At 39.5% G+C, this 25932-nt stretch overlaps 3 protein-coding genes across 4 annotated transcripts in view; all 3 read left to right on the forward strand.

Moving 5' to 3' along the window:
• The window catches only part of LOC131258013 (F-box/FBD/LRR-repeat protein At1g13570-like), a 47557-nt gene extending 38843 nt beyond the window's left edge, over positions 1–8714 (forward strand). Inside the window, exons 1-4 of one of the 2 annotated variants that reach the window (XM_058259035.1) lie at positions 1040–1139; positions 5226–6085; positions 7282–7437; positions 8163–8714. In XM_058259035.1, the coding sequence (XP_058115018.1) occupies positions 5228–6085; positions 7282–7437; positions 8163–8456 (1308 nt within the window). In that variant the 5' untranslated portion in view covers positions 1040–1139; positions 5226–5227 and the 3' untranslated portion in view covers positions 8457–8714. Of the gene's footprint in view, positions 1–1039; positions 1140–5225; positions 6086–7281; positions 7438–8162 lie in introns of those variants that run through there. The other variant, XM_058259036.1, reaches the window with a different exon arrangement.
• Positions 1–21397, forward strand: part of LOC131258014 (F-box/FBD/LRR-repeat protein At1g13570-like) — a 55627-nt gene extending 34230 nt beyond the window's left edge. Inside the window, exons 2-3 of the mRNA XM_058259037.1 lie at positions 20532–20687; positions 21024–21397. Coding sequence (XP_058115020.1) covers positions 20571–20687; positions 21024–21311 — 405 coding nt within the window. The 5' untranslated portion in view covers positions 20532–20570 and the 3' untranslated portion in view covers positions 21312–21397. The remainder of the gene's footprint in view (positions 1–20531; positions 20688–21023) is intronic.
• LOC131217355 (uncharacterized) lies at positions 18405–25923 on the forward strand. The gene is made up of 5 exons (XM_058212268.1): positions 18405–18724; positions 19962–20058; positions 20532–20687; positions 21024–21153; positions 25236–25923. The coding sequence occupies exons 1-5, from the start codon at positions 18405–18407 to the stop codon at positions 25778–25780; spliced, it is 1248 nt and encodes a 415-aa protein (XP_058068251.1). The 3' UTR covers positions 25781–25923.
• Positions 25924–25932: the final 9 nt, after the last annotated feature.

Consider the following 25932-nt stretch of genomic DNA (forward strand, 5'->3'; position numbering starts at 1 on the left):
TATCCAAAAACTTAATCATATCCAAGGATCATCTGGACCACACCATCGATAGCAGCGGAGATAATAATTTTCACTGTTAAACAGTTTTTAAGGCCCACCCTAACGTTTATTTTGAGTCGGGATCCTCTGTTATCGGGTCAATAGGGAATTCCTGTTACGCTAATGGTTTGGCGTCTGAAGCTGTTTTATATATATTTTATTTTTTTAGTGAGTGGTGACGCGGACCAATGCGAATTTGGGTATCAGGAATTCTCTGTTGACCTGATAACAGAGGATCCGGACTCGTTTATTTTACATCCAATCTATTCATAAGGTCACAAATACCCGAATGAAGGGGGAAAAAAATTTTATATTGATCCAAAACTTTCATAACCTCAAAAATGGTTTCAATGGTAGACGTTCAATCTCCCACTATAGTGTGGTCCACTTAATAGTTATATATTCTTGTTTTTCATCTCAAGCCTTGAGACTGGCTAGCCAAATGGATGGACAGTTTAGATATAACACATGCTTCGTGATCAGACCCAAAAAACTTGCTGACGTCGATTCAACGGCTATATAGCTGGTGTGAGGTACACCAGCCAATCCGCTTCCTGGCGGGAGGATGATTTCCCATAGAGAAAAACTTTCGATACTCTGGCAGAATGTGATGCATGATACGCACGCATATACAAATTGCATAAATTTCACGAAGTTAATTTAAATTGAGCCATCTAAATTATTTTAATCAAATTGAGTTGCACTATGAACTAAAATATAAGCTTATTTGTTTATTTGAATATCCGATTTATGAGCGTCCTTTGGACGGTTGAAATGAAAGAAATCCACTTATCTTATTCAATAAAAAAAAATGTCCACAAAGCAGACGGTAGGATTTTCCAACCAATCTAATTTTGGATCTAGAGTTTAGTGAAACTGTGCTTAAACAATATAAGCGGTTCAATTTGAGTTTTTGATGTTCACACGTACAATTCCTTACTTCCCGAGTATAAGAGTGCTACTCTGCCGAGTATCAAATAACTCTATCAAATAACTCCCCTTTCAACATAAGCGAGTCTCCGCTGCAACAGAGGAGAAGATGAGGAAGACGAGTTCAGCGTTGCTGTGAGACACGTGTGGAGATCCGAGATTTACGTCAGGTGGGCCACACTCCTTGCAGCCCCAAAAATGGGGCACGGATTCGGTGGACCCCTGTGGAGCCCACCTTGATGTATGTGTTGTATATCCACGCCGTTCATCCGTTTTTCCAGATCATTTTAGGGCATGGGCCAAAAACGTAGCAGATCCAAGTCTCAGGTAGACCATAACAAAAGGAAAGGTGGTGATTAAACGCTCACCATTAAAAACTTCGTAGGGCCTACCGTAATGTTTATTTCCTATCCAACCTGTTGATAAGATTACACAGACCTGTGTGAATGAAAAATAAAAATATCAGCTTCATCAAAATCATTCGTGGCCCACAAGAAATTTTTAATGGTCAATCACCACTGTTTCCTGTGGTATGGTCCACCTGAGATTTGGATCTACTTCATTTTTTAGCCCATTCCCTAAAAGGAGCTCGCAAAACGGATGGACGGCATAGATATACAATGTGGGCCCCACATTCAGGGATCCACCCAAGCGGCGTTCTTAAAAATCCGGTTCCCTCGATCTTGGCTACTAAACTGAGTGTTGCTGAATAACTCGGTAGAATCGAGTTTTCAATCTGAGTCGATTCATTTCAATCTAAGCTATGGGACACTGGCCTTGTGTAGAGGTTTGTGGGGGTGAGTTTACCACACCTATGATGCAAACATGCTCGTCCATGTAGCCAATCTAGAATCTGGGCCCCATTGTGGATGAAGCATAGCCCAAGAGTTCAGAGTTGTCAGATGATCTGAACCGTCAAATAGAGGTATAAAGGAAATGGGGATGATCCAAATTCAGTAAAGTTAAATCGGATGGTTAAGATCATCCAATGTGTTTAGTTTTTGAGCCATGCTCCAGTTTGGATGTGTCCATAATACTAATGTTATGGATTGGGGTACATGTATGATTTATAGTGTGTAAAATATTTTCTAATTCAAGCAAAATGTAAGAGGCCAGTTCTTCTGCAAGCCTTTGTAGGGTGGGGCCCACACTGGTGTGTGCATGGCATCCAAGCCGTTCATCAGGGTTTGCCCTACCATAAAATTTGGACCGCCCAAATATCAGGCCCATCCAACCATCATATGCCTCCATCGAATGATAGATGTGCTTATATCCCATAGTGATAGAGTCTCTTTGACCGCACTGTGGCAGGGGATGGTGAATCAGGCTAGCTCTCCATCTGATTGGGCCCCACCTAGATGGCCCAAGTAGGCAAACTAAGGACAGCCATGATGCCATGGGATATCAGCAGTTGTGCCCAATAGGTGGACAGTCCTACATTATCATTCCCCTTTGGACTTTGGAGGAAGGCTCTGTCATAAATAATAGTATAAAAACTTCAAAAAGTTGAGTTGATTTGCCCGAGTTGACTCAACTCCACCAGATTTCACTGAAACTTGGCAAAAAGCCACATTATCATGACCTTGTTAGCATTTAGGGCTGTCAATCGGGTTTGGGCGGGGCAAAATCAAAATTTTGAATAGGCTCCGGCCAACCAAACCCGGCTGTAACAGTTAAAAATCCGGGCCAAAGCCAACCCAAGCTTGTACAACCATGAAAATGGAATGTCCCACCTGAGTGTGTAGTTTTAAGGGTGGTTTTTCATGCTTTTTTATGATGTGCCTTACCTAATGTTGGATTGACCTGATTTTTGGGGTATCCTATTTTCTTGATGGACAAGCTTATTGGATGGCTGAGATGTCATACAGACACCACAGTGGACCCCACACCAAGATATTTTGTATCGGTAACGGTGGCCGTAATGATTATCACATATACTGATACGTGTTTAGGCTGTAATAGCCAATACGAGGGTGTAACGACCATTACGACCTAAATAATAATTGAAAATTTTCTTTTGCCTTGAAATTTCTGAAAAAAAATATCTAGAAAATTTAGAATAGTGTGTGTGTGTGTGTGTGTGTGTGTGTGTGTGTGTATTCATTTTATTTTATTTTTTTGTTTTGAACATGTTTATGATAATGTCCACTCTTTAGTGAGAGTATTATATCGGGCTGTCTGGAAAATTTATGAACATGATTATATGTCTCTAATGTTTAGACATCACAATCGAGTATTAGAACTAGAACTCAGAAAAAAGGCATATATACTACATTTTCAAAATTTTGAAAACAAAAAACTTTTAGAGCTTCTATTCGTAAAGATCACTTCAATCTGTGGTTTTAATCTTAAAAACTATACTAAGATTGCTCAAAATATATTATAAAATGATTTAGAAGAGTTTTTGGAATGAGAAATGTGAAGAAAAAAAAATGATGAGAAAAATGAATTTAAATAGGAAAAAAGTTGTCGTTTTTCGATCGTTATGGGGGAAATAGTTGTTGTGTCCCGTAACGACATTTACGGCCATCGTAACAAAAGATACGGTCCCAAAAAACCAATTGTCCCATTTCACCCCTGTATTGTGTAACGGTTATGGCCGTTACCTATACATATCCGCCTTTACAAACGTATTGTAACAGATATGGAACACCTTGCCCCACACTCCACATAATTGTACATATAACTAGTGTATGAGCATTTCTCCTTGTATAACACACACACACACACATTCCCCTATAACATTTTTTTACTGTATGCTGTGTTGCTAACTATGATACCCAACTTGGTCAAACTATGACTTGCTTGAAAAAGAAAAAGTCAACTCAAACTTGTCACAACTCGGCATTATTTATATATTAATAATTTTTAAATACTAAATTATTCTAAAACCTCCGAAAAAATGTATTAGTTCTTGAGAAACATAGCTTGTAATTTTGAGTTGATTGAGCTTCAAGAAGAGTTGAGTTTTCATGTTATTAAACTATGATAATAATATTATGCAGCTTCTGTGATTTTTCAGTTCCAGCTGCATGAAAGTTTCTTCTGTGACCAGAAAGGTGGTGGTCTATAGTGTGCATTAGCCATGCTTGGAAACAACATGCAGCATGGATCAGAATCCTCTACAAAACCTATTCTTTGCAGTGGGTACAACACCCAAGTTCTGTGGGGCCTACTGTGCTGTGTTTTTCACACCCACATTGTGGATTAGATGCACAAATCGATGTTAGGCCTTATGGTCATACCAGCCTGATCCACAACTCAGGTAGGCCATATCATAATGAGAATCGAAGCATACACCACCAACTGTAGGTTTGTGGTGGGGCCCACCATGATTTGTATATTTTTCCTGACTTACTCGTCGGGTCCGCCTTCCGAATATCAAGAGACATTTCAAAAATCAGCTTAATTAATTTACTCAAGGAGGCCACATGGTATGAGCGTCAAGTTTCCAGGCATGATTTTACATTGTTTCCTATGGTTGAGTGTGATGTACGATGAAAAATGAGGGTATGCACTTGATGGGCAAAGTGGATGTAAAACAACAACATGGTGGGCCCCACAGAGCTCAAGTGTTGTACCCCTTGTATACAACAATGCAATAGGTGTTGTAGAGGAGAAACGCAGGGGAGAAATGCTTTATGTGCATGAGATCCTTCCCATACATCAGGTTTGCCACCCATGCTTGGCCTTGTGCCTAAAACATCAGGTGAGCCACAACACAATCAACAAAGGGATGGGAATGCCCACCATTAAAACTTTCCACATAACGTGTGGGGCCACAGTACATAGTGTATTTATGACATCCAATTCATTCATCTGAGACACCCAAAAAATCAGGTGGGCTACACCACAGGCAATAGATGGGATGGGAATGCCCTCCATTAATAAAATCTTCCACATTATATGGGGCCCACAGTAGTATATTTATGACATACAATCCATTCATCTCACACACCTCAATGGGGATGTGTGACTTTCCAAAGTCCAAGTAATTCCAAAACTCAGGTGAGCCACTCCATATGAATTTAGAGGTTTTAAGCATGATTTTACAATATTCGTTGTCGTATGGACCGCATGTGTTTTGGATTGGCTTTATGTTTAAACTTAAAAGAGTGAGTTTTGATAGAATACATTTAGCATTATCGGATACAATCATACAACACAATGTATTCTAACAAACCTATATAGAATTTATTATCTCTCTTTTTCCCTGCATTAGTGGATTTTATAAATTTGATTGCATTGTGGGACAGGCATGGAGGCATCAAATCCTCAACACATGATGGAGATGGACCGAGTCCAATTTCGAAACTTGGATATGATCAGCCACCTTCCACCAAATGTCATTGATGTCATTCTCATGTGCTTGCCTTTGAGAGATGCAGTGAGGACAAGCATCTTATCGCGTAACTGGAGGTACAAATGGGCCACAATTCCACATCTGACATTTGACAAGCGAAGTGTACCATCTTCAGTCGATGATTATTCAGATTTAGATGAGCTTGAGCTTGTGAACTCTAAGCTCGTGAATGCTATTGATCAAGTTCTCTTACTACATAGAGGTCCAGTTCATGAGTTCAAGTGCCAAAATTACCTAGAAAGCTGCCCCGCCATCGATCGATGGATACTTCTCCTATCAGGTCATGGTGTGAAGAGTTTCACGCTCGATCTTTTGCCAGGCGAGCAGTATAAGGTGCCTTCTTGTCTATTCCACTACAAAAACCTTATTCAACTGAAGTTATCCCGTTGCATCTTCAAACCGCCTAGCAAGTTCGAAGGCTTTCCTAGTCTCAAGATCCTACATCTTCAAAACGTTACCATTGACAACTCATTCGAAGACTTGATTTCTAAATTCCCTTTTCTTGTGGCATTGACACTGAGGGAGTTTGACGGTCTCACTCGTCTTAAAATTCGAGGCCCCAAGCTCCTGTTCTTTGATATCAGTGGTAAATTAAAATATCTCTGTTTTGAAAATATCCCACTTGTAGCAACTGCACGCATTCAAATGACATCATCAAATAATTACAAGAAAAGCAAGGAGTCCAATTTGATCAAGGTTCTTGGATGGCTACATGGTGTAAAGCGGCTCTCTCTTGAAGGTTTTCTTCTACAGGTAACGAATTTCTTGGTTGTTGTTTTCTTCTACAGGTAACTAATTTCTTGGTTGTTATTAAATTGCTTTAAAACTTCAAATCATGATTAAACGGGGAAAGTGCTACTTTTGTTGGCCAGTTTTGTCCCGAAAACTCAAGATCATGACCAGTTTGCGAGACCATTGATCGCAATGGCATTCCACTCTTTCCTTTAAAAAAAATAAAATAAATTGTTGTGGGACTTTGCCTTTGTCTCATAGTTTTATGGTATCTCCAATCCCATGTTTATAAAACCACATTTTCTCTCATTTGAGAAATGACCCTCTTCAATTGGTAACTGAAATCAATTTTAAAAATGATTTGAAGACATTTTTTAAGATAATGTATTTGTTAATGTTAATATATATTTGAAATCTCAATTATTCCAACATGATTATCCTTTCTCCCATAAGGCATCTTAGCCGTCTGTTTCCAACTGGTCCAACCAATTATCAGACCCATTTTGGCGAAATATTCGTTTAATCTAAAATAAGAGATATACCCGAATTCTGTTGTTAGCATAGTGGTTAGAGCATTAGATTTTCAAGTAGAGGTAGAGGTGCATTGGAGCTTATAGTGGTGTATTTGTATTCTTTTAGAAGTAAACCCATCTAATCCGCTTAACTGACCCAGCCAGTTTTGGTCATAGCTCAAAAACCTGAAAACTCGACCCAAATATTAGACATCCAGTTGGGTTGCGACTCAATGGCTTGACTCAAGTAGATTCAAGTCGATATTTAATAATTACTTTAATGAGAATATATAATAATAGCTTATAAATGGTCAGAGATGAAATGCTTCACTAATAGGCAGAGTCTGTAGCCTTTTTAAGACGGGTGAGGGTTCAAATCTCCTACTCTAAAAAAACCCAGTTGGTGTACGATGTGGCACAGATGCATTCTTAGCATGAAAGGACCAAAAGAAGGCCAAACATGAGTGACTTGGCTCAAGTCATGCTGAGTCATGTCAACCATGTCAGCGAGCAGTCGTAACTTCGCTCAAATTCTTGTTGAATCGTGACTTGACTTGGCCGAGTTTCGAGTCGAGTTACTGAATTTTACGACTATGGTGTTAGGAGCCAGGTGCAATTCCAATCTGGTTCAGGCCGGGTTTTAAAATGTTGGCAAACTAACTTCTTCTTTTTTTTTGTTCTTGTTCTTTGTGAATTGGATCATAGTTTTTAGCTGCAGGTTATGTACCAAAGAGACTTCCAACTACATATAATTGTCTAAAGAATCTGACGTTGACCATAAATTTCCTAAATCTGGATGATTTATTGGTGGCTCTTTGCTTATGTAGAAGCTCTCCTAACTTGCATGAACTCTGCATCATGGTGAGTTACTTGGATTTTTTATTTTTTATATTTTATTTTCTTTCTTTCTTTCCTTTTAATCCATTTTTCACAAGGACATTGGCAACAAAATAGGGAACATGTTGAGAGTGGTGTCCACCATTGATTTGCGTTCAGGGCCCACCGTGCTGTTTTTATAGATCATTCCAACCATTCACGATGTGGACTGGTTTTGTAACTGAAATGAGCCCCAGCGAAAATAAGGGGTGTGCATTGGCAATTACATTGTTCCCATTTCTGTGGCCCATCTGACTTTTAATTGGGCTGAATTTTTAGCCCTTAGAGCAGCTTGAGTTGATGCATCTGATAAACGAGTTGGGTGGTGTTTAAACGCCACATGAGCTTATAGGCTTAATGGTGCCATGAAGCTCACCTCATTTCATATTGGTATGGTTCGAAATATGAATGAATGTGATATGAAAATGCCGAGGCAGTTTGTAGGCAGTTAGTGGCAGATGTCTATACTTGGCACACATTCGCAAGATACTGGATATCTATTAGTGGGCCCAAATGTCATTGACGGCCTTGATCTTGCACGCGATATTCTACATGCACGACCACGAGTTGCCTTTGCATTTTACATATCCATAGCAATCACTATTTTTGTGATTCTGCTTGAGCTGCACAAGAAGAAATTCTGTGTGTATTTCTCAGAGGAGTCAGGTGATTGAAGTCTAACAAACTTGTGATTTGATGGACATTTCAAGGCCCACTCAATGAGTGCTACTAGAACGCCCGATGAGAGTTTTTGGGAAGTGCAAGAACATTTGGATGGCTTGTTCGCAAACCTAAGGATTGTGACGGTAACCAACGTCAGTGGCTTCGGGGAAATGGATTTTGTAGAGTATGTACTTGCCAATGCACTGTTGCTGGAGAAGATGAATATTATGATTAACGAAATGATGGCCCGTGAAAAAGCAAGTATTTTCCAACAATTGATGGGTTTTCAAAGAGCTTCATCACAAGCCAGGATCATATTCTTGGGCCTCAACAAAAAGTAGGTAGACTGTATTTCTCTCTCTCTCTCCTTTCTTTTTTTTTTTCCTTTTTTTTTTTTGAGAACCAATGGAGTGTTTAGGTCCAATTTCATTGTGGCCGTTCATCAGGTGGGTCACGGCTTGAAATTAACCACATGTGGTCTATATGCAACATGCATGTGGCCACCCTCTCTCTTTTTTGTGATGATGCATGTTTTGATATTTTTGAACACTTGTGTAATCCATCTGTGGGCTCATCTTAGACATCATACCTTATTTTCATGTGTCACTTAAAATTGTAGAAGATCAAGGACATTCAGCAAGTGGGTCATACTGTGAGTTTACTCATTCACAGTGGTGGCCACGATTGGATAGTCCAGATTGCATGCATGTGTGTCATCTGGTATGTGGATGAGTTGCTACAAGGCATCAATCTCAAACCATAGTGAGGCCCTTATATGGGGTCTTCTTGAAATGTGGACCGTCCATTATGCAGGGCCTGCATTGGATGTGGGTCATTAATTAGGAACCAACCTTTGATGTGGACCGTCTGTTATGTGTTGCCCACCTTGATGACGTGGGTCATCAATCATGCAGGGCGAGGTGGAAGGAGTGAAAATCTCATTAACATCATGGTGGGCCCCACGCGGATTGACTACTGACACTGCCAGTGGTGAGGTGGAGGTGGCTACTAGACAGTGCTATGTGGCCCGTAATGAAGTATATATTTTATCCACGTCGCCCATCTATGTTTTCAGATCATTTCAAGGCATGAGCCTAAAAAATAGGCAAATCTTCATCTCAAGTCGACCACACCACAATAAAACAGTGTTGGTTGAACGCCTACCATTAAAAACTTCCTAGTGCCTATTGTAATGTTTATTCTCCATCCAACCCAAAGAACTGTATGAAGGGAAATCACAGATATAAGCTTCATTCAAAACTTTTTGTGGCCCCTAAAAAGTTTTTAATGGTGAGCATTTAATCACTACTGTTTCCTGTAGCGTGGTCCACAAGGGATTTTAAACTCCCTCATTTTTAGTCTCATGCCCTAAATTGATCTGAAAATTTTGATAAACGGAGTGAATAAAACATATACATCACGGTGGGTCCCATATGACACCTTCCATTAACTACTGGCTAATGAAGAGTCAGTACGCAATTGGCGTCCCCGGACGAGGATTGCGTCCCACCCCGCCGGGCTCGGACTAGCCACGAACGGGCAATTGTGTGTGTGGGCCCATTGTCATGTATCTACTTATGGTTCATTCCTTTTTGTCTTGTCATTTTAAGATATAAGTATAAAAATGAGACACATCCAAAGCTCAAGTGAAATACACCACAAAAAGGACGGAAACAGTTTATGATGTATGTGTTTCATCCATGCTGTCCATCTATTTTTCTAGATCATTTTAAGTATATGACCAAAAATGAGGAATATCCCAATCTCAAGTGGAACACATTATAGGAAAAAGTGTTGAATGAACTTCGGCCATTAAAAACTCTTTGGGGGCTATAAGAGCTTTGGATCAAGCTGATCTTTGTTTTTTAACCTTCATCTGAGTCTGTATGACCTAATCAACAGATTGGATATCAAATAAACAGTACAGTGGGCTGTAGGAGGATTTTAATGATGGATATCCAATCATTATTGTTTTCCTGTGGTGCGGTCCACTTGAGATTTATATCCCTTTCATCTTTGGGATCAAGCTGTAAAGCAATCTGTAAAAATGGATGAACGGAATGGATGAAACAGATACATCATGGTGGGGCCCACAAATTACTGACCACCAGCCACCGGGATGGAGGGGACGCGGATTAGATACTGACAGGTTTAGTAGGGAGACTCCGCGGAAGTGACGTCACCAAGTTATGTGGGACCCACCATGATGTATGTGTTGTATCCACACCATCCATCCATTTGGAGAGGTGATTTCAGGGGCATGAGATAAAAGAATGAGTCATATTCAAACCTGGAGTTGACCCCACCCTGATGAACACAATAGGTAAAAATGGTATCCAAGCTGTTCATCAGGGTTACCCTACACGAAATTTAGACCCCCCAAAATCAAGGCCATCCAACCATCATCTTTGCATAATATCATAGATTGTGTTAGTCTCTTTGACCGTATTGTGTGAAGGATGGTGAATCAAGCCTCTCCACCTGAGTGAGCCCCACCATGGATGGCCCCAGTAGGGCAAACTGTGGACAGCCATGATGCCATGGGCTATCAGTAGTAGTTCCCAACAGGTGAACCGTCCTAAATTATCATTTTCCTCCTGAGGAAGGTTCTATTATAAATCATTGTTTAAAAGCTCCAAAATGTCGAGTTGACTCGACTCGACCAGATTTCACTGAGGGTCGTTTGGACGCCGGTAGTTTTTTCAGTTGTAAACACATTACACCTGAAAAAGATTTTCAGGCGTAATTAGTTTACATGCTATTTAGTTTGGCTTTTAAGTGGTAATATGTTTATATGTAAATAAATTATGTTTGGCTAGCTTGTGAAGTGTTTATAATAAATAAAGTAGGTATTCAAACCATAGAGCTTTGGGCATTAAACCTTTCAAAATATGCAAATCACATCAGAAATACTTGATTTTTTTAAATGGTTCTAAGAGATTATTAATGTATGCACACGCTAAACAGCTTGCATGTCTTCCACCCATCATAGTGGCACCTAATGCAAAGTAGAAGTTTTTAATGGTGAACTTCTCATCCTTCCCTTGTGTGGGCTATTTGATAATGGATGTGCTGTTTTTTTTAGGGCCACAGAAAAGTATCAAGGGTAGTACATGATAGATAGATTGGATGTACCATGCACATTATGGTGGGCCCCACAAATCATGAGTGTATATTACCTATTGTGTTCTAATACGTAGAATGCCTTTTTAGCATTATCAGAAACATGAATTTTTACCAAGTTTCATATTACAACTAAAAGTTGAAATCTGTTTCTAGCCTGTAAAGTCTTTACAAGCAAATACATCCATCCAAACAACCCCCGTGATCCTTTTATAACTTAAGAACTTTACAGGCATCCAAACAACCCCTAAGACTAAGAAAAACTGGACGTGATCATGACCCTTGTTAGAAAGTAAGAAAAACTGGACGTGATCATGACCCTTGTTAGAAAGACTCCATTTTAAACTCTAATACTCTCTCTCTCTCTCTCTCTCTCTCTCTCTCTCTCTCTCTCTCTCTCTCTCTCTCTCTCTATATATATATATATATATATATATATATAAAATCGTATGGTTTTAGAAGATGAAGCAAAATAATTCATTTAAAAAAAAAATCATTTTTGTAATTTCCTTTCGCACCGCGAAACACAATGGGGCTTTCGGTTCTTCAAAATTCTTCCTAACAATTTAATTTTGACTTTTCATCATTCATTTGTACAATCAAAGGAATATTTTGATAAATATGAAGAGTCATAGCATAGTACAGGAATATCATGTGCTCTTATTAATTGTGACCTAAAATACCCCAAATAAATAAATAACTTTTGAGGGCAATTTAAATAATAGAGATTGGTAGTGGCCACTACCCATTGATAAATCAAGTAGAAGGTGAAAAAGATTGAATCGAGGAAGGTATATAGTAATGGTCTCCTACGAACCATACCGCAAGTAATTTATGTGCGAGCCTTCATATGTAAGCCGTAAGATGAGGAGAGCGGCCGGGATTCAACTTCACTGATAGAGGGAGAGTCTTAGAAAAAGACTCTCCTACACTCATGGAAACACTCTTGGAATTGCAAGTGGGTTTCACTCAAAAGTTTTTCATTGGAAGATCCTTTGTAAGGATTCTGTATGGGGCCTACTATGATGTTTGTGATAAATCCAACTTGTCCATCCGTTTTTCGAAATCATTTTAGGACATGGGACCAAAAATGAGGATCCAAAAATGAAATGGGCCACATGAGAGGAAACAGTGGGGATTTAATGACCACCGTTGAAACATTCATATGGCTACAAAAGTTTTGTATCGATTTATGTTCCTGGTGTTTTCATTTCATCTAAGTGGAAATGACATTATAAATGGTTTGGATTTAATATAAACATCAAGGTGGAGCCTACAAAGGTTTCAATAGTAAGCATTCCTTTCCCCACTATTTCATCTCGTATGGCCCACTTGAATTTTGGATCCTCCTCATTTTTGGTATAATGTCCTAAAATGATATCTAAAAACGAATGGACGGGTTGGATTTCACACAAAGATCACGGTGGGCCCCACAAAGAATTCTGCCGCATATCTTCGTTGGAAAGGCTTTAGCAGAAATCCGCGTCGCTAGGTTTAGGAAGCAGACTGGCTACTCCCCCACCACCGACCAATGGGGGTGGTCGGTGCTATGTGGGCCCCACCATGATGTATGTGTTTCATCTATGCCGTTCATCTATTTTTCCATCTAATTTAAGGGGTTGTGCCCAAAATTGAAGCATATCCAAAGATTAAGTGGATCATGCCTGGGAAAAAGTGAGGATAATGATTTTCACCGTTGAAACCTTATCAGGCCCCACAGTGATGTTTATTTGTCATCCAACCTATTCATAAGATCATACAGACATAGATGAAAGGAAAAAATATATATAAGCTTGATCCAAAACTTATGTGGCTCCCAAGAAATTTTCAACAGTAGAAGTTCAATTCAACGGTTTCATGTGGTGTGGTCCATTTGAACATTGTATATACTTCATTTTTGGGATCAAGCCATAAAATTTTCTGAGAAAATAGATGGACGAAGAAGATAATATACATAAATCATGGTGGACCTCACACAGTTTACTCAGTAAGCTAAGCAATCCCCTTCCGTCTAGGAGGGAAGCGGATTGGCTGGTGTACCACACACTAGCTATATAGCTGTGTAGATACTTGTCGCACTTAGACAAGCGCCAACGCTCCTCGAGCTCCGAGTTGTACTAATGTTTCAAAGGAGATCAAAGTTACATGCCCCACAATGATTTATTTATTATATCCACACCGTTCATCCATTTTTCAAGATCAATTTAGACCATTAAACAAAAAATGAATCATATCCAAAGCTCAAATAGACCACACCAAAAGTAGCAGCGAGGACAATGATTTTCACCGTTAAAATATTCGTAGGGCCTACATAATGTTTATTTCCATCCAATCTGTTAATAAGATCACAAATACATGGATGAAGAGGAAAAGCAAATTTCATGTTGATCAGAAACTTCTGTGACCCCCAAAAGGGTTTTAATGGTAGACATTCAATCCCCAACTACTTTTTTCGGTGTGGTCCACTTGATCTTTATATCTGTCTTATCTTTCAGCTCAAGCCTTAAGACGAGCTTGCCAAATGGATGGACATTTTGAATATAACACATACCTCATCATGGGACCCACAGAACTTGTTGACGTTAATACACCAGTTATATAGCTGGTGTGTGATACACTAGCCAATCTGCTTCCGTCTCGGAGTGGGACCCGGATTACCTAATGAGAGGTTGAGTAGCTGAAGTGACATCACCAAGTTTTGTGGGTCCCACCCTGATGTATGTATTATATCCAAACTGTCCATACATTTTGAGAGATCATATTATGGAATTATCCAAAGAATGAGGCAGATCAAAAGCTCTAGTGGACCCCACCACAAAAAAAAAAGTGGGGAGAGTGATGCCTACGGTTAAAATCATCCTAAGCCCACTGTACTGTTTATTTGACATCCAATCTGTTGATTAGGTCATACAGACCCATATGAAGGGGGAAAACAAAGATCATCTAGATCCAAAAGTTTTATGGCTCCCAAAAAAATTTGAATGGTTGACATCCATTCAACACTGTTTCCCGTAATGTGGTCCACTTGAGATTGGGATATACCCCATTTTTGGTCTCATACCATAAAATGATTTAGAAAAATAGATAGATGGCATAGATGAAACACATACTGCATGGTGGGACCCACATAGCACCGACCACCCACCATTGGCCAACGACGGGGGAGTAGCTAGTCCGTTTCCCGAACCCAGTAGACACAGATTTCCTACTAAAGCCTTTCCCATGAAGATCCCGTGGAAGGTTTCTGTGTGGGGCCCACTGTGCTCTATGTGTGAAATCCAACTCGTCCATTCGTTTTTAGATATCATTTTAGGACATTATATCAAAAATGAGGAGGATCCAAAATTCAAGTGGGCCATACGAGATGAAACAACGGGGAAAGGAATGTTTATCGTTGAAACCTTCGTAGGCTCCACCTTCGTGTTTATATTCCATCCAAACCATTTATAAGGTCATTTTCACTGAGATGAAATGAAAACACCAGGAACATAAATTGATACAAAACTTTTGCAGCCATATGAATGTTTCAACGGTGATCACTAAATCCCCACCATTTCCTCTCATGTGGCCCATTTAATTTTTGGATCCTCCTCATTTTTGGTCGCATGTCCTAAAATGATTTCGAAAAATGGATGGACGGGTTGGATTTATCACAAACATCATAGTGAGCCCCACACGGAATCCTTTGTAACACCCTAAAATTTGGGGGTCGTGCACGTGCTTGACTCCCAAGTTCCCGGGTATTAATTTTATCCAATCTTTTTACTAATTTATGTTTAATCAGTGTAATGCACAATATGGAATTTCTTAAAAATTAAGCACCATCACAACTATTCTGCTGAAATGAAAAGAGATCAATATATACAGGTCCGAAAGAATATACATGTGTCGCACAAGGCACCCAACAAAATTTCAAAAAGAATGTCATGTCCAAATGAATAGAATTGAGTCCACTACCCAACGATTCAGATCCTGTATACTGAGCCGATGGGGAATTGTCCATCAGCTGGAAATAGGACAGCTCGTCCTCCTCCTCAAGGCTCGCGCCACCCCGGTCCTCGTACTCTATGTCACATGCATTTACGGGAGAGTCTGGTTGGTGTTTTAAAACACCGCCCCAGAGTGGGAGTGAGTGATCAACTCAGTGGGTGCTAGTAATCTTAAGTTGTAACAAGCATCAATTATATTATGAATTTAATGAAACGCAATCATTCATAAACACTTGGCTAATCTTATTAATGCATATGCATGATAAATGATATGATGCATGCCCTCGCCACAACACTCCCTCAAGCGACTCTGTCACTCCCTCATTGCGACCTCGACTGCCGGTTGCCAACCTAGCTAGTGCGATGCAATGATAATGTTAGCCGAGTTCTTAGTTAATTTCATTCATCCACCAGGTTGGAAAAACTGATACACTCTATGTATTAATGCCATAAACTAGTTGCGAGGCCAAGACCCCCCAACGTGTGAGGCCAAGACCCCGTGATCCTTGATCCCGTCGAGTTCCTCATCCCCGACTTCAAGCACATGAGGAGTGCTGAGAAAAGGGATCGCTCGCAATCACTTCGGGGAGGCTCGTCACCCCAACGTAGGCCGACGGTTCGGACACAATGTCTCATTCCACCATGCTCGGCTCATGAGGCAGTGGATCGGTTTCAATTTGGTTATCAATGGGCTACAGCGGTTGAAGGGTATTCCAGGTTCTATACATGTGTGAGCAAACAAGGTTAATAAGCAAGGTTGGTCAGTAGGTAGACTAGACCTTATGAATTCAGGCAGGCACGTGACAGACGACATCGGGCACGAGTGACCTAAGTAGTCTAACTACTGTCACCCACACGCACCCGCCCAAATCCATGGGTCTAGCCTTAGGATAGTCCTACTAACGGGACCACCTTCACTCTCATCCTATTCCTGACCAACCTGAGGGTTTGATGGTAGTTTATATCATGCCAACTATCAGGTTTATCAACTACATAAGCAAGATCATGAGTTCATATTTTTTCAACATACAATTCAGATTTATTCTAACAAGCAAGGCTAACAATATCAGGAAACAAAAGTGCATGTGTTTCGTGTGGGTTAGTGAGGAAGCTAGGCACTTCATATATCCCATAGAATAAAAATGCACAAGAGTAACGAATCATACATACCATAATGCAACATCATATAAGAATCGACACGACATGAACATGCAAGCATCCATTTGCACCACATCATGAGAAGCAACAACATTCCATAACAATCCATATTAATTGATAAAATCGAAACTGAGGTCCTTCCTAGGTTTCTCTAGATTCTTTCAATACATCATCCAAGCAATCAAAATCATTAGACTCATAGTATAATTGGTGCCAGGTCACCTAAGGATAATAGTCCACACCAATGAATCGTTGAGAGCTCTAGGAAACGATCTAGGGTTGCCAAACTCGCGATGGATTCGTAGAGATCCTGAGTCAAAGGAACTTTGCATGTTAGGATTACATGCAACATCTAGCTCAACACAAAGGATCTCAAGAAGATGGGTGCTTACCTCTCCAATCGGTTGGACTTCGAATTTAGAGTGGTGGGTGTGGGATCTCTTGAGAAAGAAGGAAGGAGTTGCAAGGATCGACTTCTCTTGAGCCCCACCTTCAACTATGGCCCACTTTCTCTCCCTTCTTCACTCTCCCTTCCTCTCTTCTCCCTTTCTTCTTACTCCATTTTCTCTCTTCTCTCTTTCCCTTCTCTAAGGTAAATTCGTATGGGGAGAGGGGTATCCAAAAGAAGTCCCTTTTATAATGCCAGATTTGGTACAAATAGCCCCAAGTGTTGGGTTTTACTATACCAGCCCTATGGGAGGGTTTTTCTAGCTCTAGGACCCACTATGGGGCGTACATAATGATATACACCGTAGGATAGTTAGTCCTAACGATGATCTACGTATGGACATGATCGGCCCGCCATTTGAATGCGCCGATCGACAGATATGACTAGAAGTCTATTCAACGGTCACCGATGGTCGATCGGGGCCGCGGCTATACGGATATGAGTAAGAAAATATCCTTACTCCACGTGTGAAGTTTGGTCGTAAACCAACGGTTCGAAATTCTCAACTTTGCATAAGAGTGGACGACCCAATTCACTTAAGTTTCAACTTCTTTCTTTAGGGTATTTGCACTTCTCATGCACTCGTCCTTCGACTCAAGTTGAGCAGTTCTAGACACTACCCAGGTCCGACTCCCACGATGGACGTCGAGCCCAGTAAGACGGACATTACTCTATAATTTTAGAACTAGTGGCCCACCAATGAGCGGTCTAGAGCTTGTTTAAAAAATCAAAGCATTTCTGGAATGAATTAGGTATTGAGATTTCTCGTGAGCGATGATTAGGGTTTGGATGAACTATGTTTATAGGATGACCTATTTATAACTAGTGAAAGTGGAGATTTGGTCATGATTACTCTAAACCATCGGTTTTAGGCTAAAAGAATACGAGGTTGACTTGGTCTAATAGTCAAGATCTGGGTCTTATCTGACTTGGCCCCGGTTAGATCTTTAATTTAGTCATGATTGTCTTGGTTAGTTAGCGATGGGTTGGTTAGATTTGGGTCCTATGTGAGTAAATCATGGGGCTACACTTGATGTTCAAGTGATTGGGCGGATTCGTTGGCTTCCTACGGTTGATTAATCGGACTTGTGCGGTTCTTTATTGGTACCACCCCTGTATAAACTAACAGTGAGTGCTAATGGTCATTAAGTGATATTATAAGTTAACTAATAGAAAAAAAAATTCAAGAATTTTTTTGGAAATCCAAAATAGTGAAAATCCAGGATGTTACATCCTTGCACAAGATCTTCCAACGAAAGGCTTTTACGTGAAATCTGCTTGCAATTCGAAGAATGACTTCATGAGTGTAGGATTTTAAAGACTCTCCCTCTCTCAATGCAACCGAATCCCAGCCGCTCTCCTCATCTTACACGAAGGCTCGCGCATATATATAAAACGTCTATGTGAGGTTTAATAGAATACATCTAGCGTTATAGGATACATCAAGATGTATTCTAACAAACCTCTATGGAAATTATCATTTCTTGCTCTTTATAGTAGTGGATGGCATAGAGGCATCAAATCCTCACTACATGATGGAGTTGCACCAAATCCAATTTGGAAACTTAGATATGATTAGCAACCTTCCACCAAATGTCATTGAAGTAATCCTCATATGCTTGCCTTTGAGAGATGCAGTGAAGACGAGCGTCTTGTCACGTGATTGGAGGTACAAGTGGGTCACGATTCCACATCTGATATTTGACGAGCGAAGTTTTCCACCTTTGGACGATTATTCAGAGCTCGATAATCTTAAGCTCATCAATGCTGTTGATGAAGTTCTCTTAATACATCGAGGCCCAGTTCATGAGTTCAAGTTGCAGATTTACATAGGAAGCTTCTCCGCCATCGATCGATGGCTACTTCATCTCTTTGATAATGGTGTGAAGAGGTGCACCATTGATTATTTGTGGGTGGAACAAGAATAATATACGGTGCCTTCTTCTTTATTCCGCTACCAAGACCTTATTCATCTTAAGGTATCCAGTAGCATCTTCATCCTGCCTAAAAAGTTCGAAGGCCTACGTCATCTCAAGACCCTTTATCTTGAATACGTTGAAATTGACGACTCATTCCAAGATTTCATTTCCAAACTCCCTTTTCTTGAGGAGTTGACACTGAGGAATTTTTTCATTAATATGATGTCAGTAAATGAATACAAGAAAAGCAAGGCGTCCTCTCTGATTAATGTTGTCGTTTGTCTACATGGTGTTAAGCGGCTCACTCTTGATGGTTTTCTTCCACCGGTAACAAAATTCTACCATTGTTGTAAAATTTCTATTGAATAAATGTTTATTGTTCCTTTCAAACTTGAATACCTCTTTTCATAACACATTTAGTTTAAAGTAAATATTAGAGTATATGTTACCACAGATAAGATACTTTACTCACACACACACACACACACACACACACACACACACACACACACACACACCTTTTATTCTCAATAAATTAAATAAGTTACATTTTCTATAATGTTGTCTTTTGTGGGTTAGCAGTAGTGATGTTGTTAGAGCATATATGGTTAGGCATGATAACTATGCATGTATAGAGCCCTCTTGAGGCTGCATCTCAGACTATTAATTTTTTATCATTTTATGGGCACCCAGAAAACAGATTTTCAAAATTTTCTTCATTTCAAAGAAATAATTCCAAATTAATTTTACAGCAAACATAAGCTAAGCTTTTCTCATCAAGACTACTTATTTTTTGAACTACTAAAAGTGCATTCTTAAGAAATGTGAGCCAAACAGCGCTTATGCATTTGTTTAGGTTCTGTTTGGGTACATGGGATCCTACCGAATAGGTATTTAGTTATAATCATTATCTTAGATCTCTAGCTGTATCAAATTTTTGTGCATTCATAAGCTCTTTCCTCTACTTAATTGCAATGTTGGTTATTTTATATTTTTAAAAAAATGGATTTTATGAAACCACAATTAGACAGAACCACCCCAAAAAAAAAACCTGTAGATGATAGCATCCACACTTTAAGGGTCTCTTTATTTTTACCACTTTTCACTGGAATAAGTTATGGCTAATAGCCATGATCCTGTTATGGAGTGGTAGAGGCTATTACATAAAGGTAAAAGTGGCAACCGTTAGACATTATGGGGTTGTAACAGCCATTACAAGAAAAATGAGCTAAATGACCCTAATGACCCCCTTGTAAAAGGAGTAATGGCTCTGTCAAAGTCGTTACAAGCAATAAAGATTTTTCAGGTATTTTAATTTTTTCTTTTTTTAAGACTATAACAGTCACATAGTAAAGATAACAGTGTTGTCTGCTATGTCCACCATTATCGTTATGGAATACCTTACCACTAGCATATTTCTAAAATGACGATAATACCTTAGTGGCAATATATTGGCATATATTGATGGAAGAATATATATATACATATATATTGATGGAAGAATTGGTCCATTTTGTTGTCCACAATGAGTGGTCCATATTGTTATCCACGTGCTTTTAACACCTACTTTTGAATGGTGCAAACCATTGACCATGTGTTGAAAAGGTCTAAATCATTGTTTGCCCTATCTCTTTTTTATTATGAAAAATAAAAAAAAAAAAAAATCACCCAATGAGTGAGTCGGTTTAAAAATCTGATCTCAATTCTCAATTTTCAATGCAAATGGACAATCTGCAAACTAACTTCTTCTTCTTCTTTTTTTCATGAATTGTATCATAGTTTTTAGCTGCAGGTAATGTACCAGAAAGGCTTCTGAAAATGTATAATCATCTAAAGAATCTGACATTGAAGATAAATTTTGAAAATCTGGATCAATTATCTGTGGCTCTTTGCTTATGTAGAAGCTCTCCAAACTTGCATGAAATCTACGCCAAGGTGAGTTACTCACAATGTTTTTTCTTTCTTTCTTTCTTTTATGACTATTTTTCATAGAATCCTCAAGCAACGACATAGGGAACAAATTGAGAGTGATGACCGGTGTCGATTTGCATTTGGGGCCGGCCGTGATACCTATATATAATATAGGTCATTGCAACCCTTCATGGTGTAAATATTGGTCAGGAAAAAAATCAGACGGTTTCGCAACTCAGGTGGGCCCCAGTGAATATTAAGGGTGTCCATCTCTAACTTGTTCCCATTTCTGTGACTTTTGATCTTGATTCGGGTGATTACAGTCTAACAAACTTGTTTGAGTTTTGGTGACATTTCAAGGTCCACTCAATCAATGCTGCTAGGATGCCCCATGAGAGCTTTTGGGAAGTGCAAGAAGGTTTTGATGGCTTATTTGCAAACCTCCGGATTGTGACCGTAAATGGAATTATCGGCAGCAAAAATGAACTGGGTTTCATAGAGTTTGTTCTCACGAATGCGCCTGTGTTCAATGAGATGAATTTTAAGATGAGCGCAAACTTAGCTAATTCAATTTTTAGGATTTTCAGAGATTTAATGGGATTTCAAAGAGCTTCACCACGAGCCAGGATCATCTGCTTGGGGAAGTAGGTTTGAAAAAGGATTTTAGATGATCTAGGGTTAGGCTAGGAGGGTCTCTTATTGCCTTCTTTTTCTTTTTATCTGAGTTATTTTACAAAGACACTACCAGAATAAGGGGCAAAACCAACGGTGGAGATTATCCTCTACCGGCACTAGGTAGCGACGGGTGCTGGCAAGCCTATGCTATATATATATATATATATATATATATATATATATATATATATATATATATATATATATATATATATATATATATATATATATATATATATATAAAACCCTAGCAGCTCCCTGCCCCGATAATCCCCAAAACCCTTTTCTCCCTCTCACTCTCCACATCTCCCTCTTCTTCTCCACATTTCCCTCTCCTTCTATCTCTCTCGATCTCCCTCTCCCTCCAAGTGCGCCCCAAAACCCTCCTCTCTCTCTCTCTCTCTCTCCAGCATCATCTTCACCACTCTAAGTGCGGCCAGTAGTCCCCGCCCTTCACCTCCTCCACGGCCATTTCTGGTAAACAATGGGACCAATGATCTAGATGGTCTGGGTTTTTATAGATGTATGCCATTTATACAACGGATGCAAATATAGAATAGTCTTGCCATTCATCATTTGTTGTGAATGTTTAAGGTGTGCACAACATATGTTTGATGAAATGTCTCTGTTTTAACAATTTTCATGCTCTTCTCTCACAACGATCTTCAACTTGTGGCCAACCTTTTCAACAGCCAAGATGGCATACACGCATGATAGGTTGGCCATGGGCAACTAAACGGATAGCAACCTTTTTGTCCATTGAGGTTGATCAAAATAGCTCTATCTCTGGTCCTTACTCATGATGGGACAGATGAACTTACATAAAAATTTCAAGTAAGAAAATCAGGACCGAAGGATTCTTGTTTTAAATGTAGGTGCCACTCTTCTTGTTTGGAAAATGCTCTTATTATTCATTTAATAAAATTGGGTGAGTGGAACAGCTAGAAACCTTGAATTTTTTTATTTTTATTTTTAAAAATCTAATGTCACTGTTTCTTGTTGAGGTTTGCTGGAATACATCCCGACTTATTGCCATATAGCGATTGAATTGGGCCCTTTTCGATGTCTCAAACTGTTTATATGATGGTCCTCTTTGTGGAAGGGAGATGGCAAAAAATAAAAATAAAAATCCAATTAAAATGTACCATTTGATTGTTGGTCCATATTCAAAGGAAAAGAGTCAAACACGTTGAAATATTCCATTTAAGAGTTTTGTTTTTTGTTTTATTGTTTTTTGTTTTTTTAAAGGAGGATTTGGGCCAAGCTAAATGGGCTAAACGTTGGGTTAGAAAATGGGCCAGGCTCACGTTGAACCCTACCTAACTCGACTTCGGTATAGTTATTAATGGGGTGGGCCAAATGATTTTTAAGTGGGTCCGGTCATTGGACCGTTTGGTAAAGTGGAAAACCTCATTAATAGGATCATCTCCTTTCAATATGTCATCTTCACAATCATCATTGTTTGGATCTTTTCTTTTGGTGAAGAATGTGGTCCTATTGATACTACGGTTATGAACATGCAATCATGCAATTTTTAGACCATGGGCCTTCAAAGAGCTAGCCTATCAATTGGATGGTTGATGTGATTTATGTATCTTCTTTTCTCAGGTTTGTAATTTTGATATTTTCAGAATCAATTAAAGAGAGCTTCTATTGTATGAGTTAGGAAAACAAGAGATTTTGAAAAGATGTTCTGCTTTAAGTGTGTAAGCTTCTAAGTGAAGCTAACTCCATTGCTGACAAGAAGTCATCTCTTGGAATAGCCTGTCTATTTTGTTATCCATGGGCCAAATTTGGAATAGGGTCTGTTTGGATTGGTGGAAAATGGGATACAACAACAGAGGAAAGAATACTGTCACCTGATGTGATGGTTCCAGTGGTTTCTGAAAATCAGTTTTCTTTTCGACTTCCTCAGTAAGGGGTCATTTCCTTTTCTTCTCCATGGTAATGTGAAATGGAATTTCCTGATTAGCGACCCTTATCCCATGTACATGTGCCACATTGCTACAGGCGACATGGAAATCAGATTGCGTACTTTGTAAACTCTTTTGAGACAACCACAAATGTATGTGGCCCACTTGATAATTATTTTGATCAATTCCAAATATCAGGATAACACATTCAGGTTGTAACATATCTGAATGTGGGCCACACCATTGTTTTATATATTAAGCATGAATTCAATAGATATGTGCACTTGTTTTGTAACAGATCTACACATGTGGCTAGAACAGATATGCACATGTGACTAAAACAGATCTTGCACTCGTTTTGCAACAGATCTACACGTGGACTGTGTGGTTTTGCAACAGATCTACACCATGTTTTGCAACAGATCCAAAACATATGAATGGTTAAGATATGTGCACTTGTTTTTCAACAGATCTACACATGTGAACTGTGTGGATGCTAACAAATCTACACGTATGGAATTAGCAAAACTAAAACATAGTTGATGCGGATTGGCTGATGTGCATCATACCAGCCATATAGTTGTTGTATTAAAATACAACACTAAAACATATAGTTGCTGCGGATTGGCGGATGTGCATCATACCAGCCATATAGTTGTTGTATTGAAATACAACACTAAAACATAACTGTGCTGTATTAGAGAAGCGGATTGGCTGATGTTCATCATACAAGCTATATTGAGGTCAGCCACTCATGTGGGTCTAATCACATGGTATGAGTTGTATCATTACCCATGATGATCAAATGCACATCATCCGATCATGTTCCTACGTGTACAACAGCTATGATGTACACCAGCCGATCAATTTCTCACGTGTACAGCAGCTATGATGTACACCAGGCGATCAGTTTCCCACATGTACAGTAGCTATGATGTACACCAGCCGATCAGTTTCCCACGTGTACAGTAGCTATAGCTGGGTGTGTGACGTCAATTACAACAATCTATTGGCACGTATGGTGAGATACGTCACCAGCAGCTGTATTGATGAGATACGTCACTAACAGCTAGTAATGTACATCACGATGGGCATTTGGTGAGCGGCTAAGAATAAAATATGGTGGATGATATACATGGACATGGAAGGGACAATTTGATCATAGGGCCATGTACAAAATGAACGGCTAATTATAAACATAATTCTACAATTTCTATTCAATTTTGTACATGGCGCATGTGGATGATACCAAGGTGTCATCCACAATATCTATTCAATTTTGTATATGGCCCATCCATATGATGGGCTACAAACTGACAGCCATGGTCACAAAAAAAAATGCATGCCAGGCTAATTTGAAAAAAAATAGGAATCCAGATCGTTCAGTTGTGGGTACTGTCCACAGCAGTTCCATCTAAGTCCGAATATAATACATACAACACATATCATTCGAAAGCCACAATTAGGAATCCAATCCAAAAAAAAAAAAAGGATCATTTACCTTTTTAGATAAAAATAATTGGAGATCCGCCGTTGAACGCTCTGATACCACTGAAGGGAAGCGCAGAAGGTGAGCCCTCAAGATCTAACGGTCTACACGAGTTTTGGAACCCTCACAAAGCAGAAGATCGATGCTTCAACAGCCCGTCTATCTACTACTGGAGTAGATAGATCTATTCACACCTCTGATCCTATAGTATAAGTGACCCCGGATTGCAATTTATGGATTAAATCGTCCCAAGGACAAGCCAAAATGGATAAATTATAGTGCACATTATATCTCTCTGTATACTCGAGGTGGAAGGCATGAGAGTTTGGATGAAACTATATCATCCGGTCATATCCCTATCTCCTATCATAAATCAAATTCAAAGTTGAATTTGAAATATAACAAAAAAAGAAGAGGCGGGAAGAAGCCTAAACTTATGGGACCCGCCCACTAGTGATTGCCTACCAGTGGGCCCCACTGGCCTACGTCCAACAGTGAGGACAAGCATCTTGTCGCGTAATTGGAGGTACAAGTGGGCCACAATTCCAGATCTGACATTTGACAAGCGAAGTGTGCCATCTTCAGTAGATGATTTTGATTTTGATGAGCTTGAGCTTGTGAACTCTAAGCTCGTGAATGCTACTGATCACGTTTTCTTACTACATAGAGGTCCAGTTCATGAGTTGAAGTGCCAAAATTACCTAGAAAGCTGCCCCGCCATCGATCGATGGATACTTTTCCTATCAGGTCATGGTGTGAAGAGGTTCACGGTTGATCTTTTGCTGGGCGAGCATTATAAGGTGCCTTCTTGTCTATTTCACTACGAAAGCCTTATTCATCTGAAGTTATCATGTTGCATCTTCAAACCACCTAGCAAGTTGGAAGGCTTTCATAGTCTCAAGACCCTACATCTTCAAAATGTTGCCATTGACAACTCATTCGAAGACTTGATTTCCAAATTCCATTTTCTTGAGGCATTGACACTGAGGGAGTTTGACGGTCTCACTCGTCTTAAAATTCGAGGCCCCAAGCTCCTGTAATTGGATATCGGTGGTAAATTAAAATATCTCTGTTTCGAAAATATCCCACTTGTAGCAACTGCTCGCATTCAAATGACATCACCAAATGATTACAAGAAAAGCAAGGAGTCCAATTTGATCAAGGTTCTTGGATGTCTACATGGTGTAAAGCG

Source organism: Magnolia sinica, chromosome 10, assembly GCF_029962835.1.
Source record: "Magnolia sinica isolate HGM2019 chromosome 10, MsV1, whole genome shotgun sequence".
NCBI lineage: Eukaryota > Viridiplantae > Streptophyta > Magnoliopsida > Magnoliales > Magnoliaceae > Magnolia > Magnolia sinica.

Bases quoted from the DNA above. Each gene is read 5' to 3' on its own strand.
- LOC131217355 (XM_058212268.1), top strand. From the start codon at position 18,405: ATGATTAGCAACCTTCCACCAAATGTCATTGAAGTAATCCTCATATGC. The intron at 20,059-20,531 runs GTATTTTAATTT...ATTGTATCATAG, and splicing joins AAGCAATAAAGATTTTTCAG to TTTTTAGCTGCAGGTAATGT. The intron at 21,154-25,235 runs GTTTCATAGAGT...TACGTCCAACAG, and splicing joins CGGCAGCAAAAATGAACTGG to TGAGGACAAGCATCTTGTCG.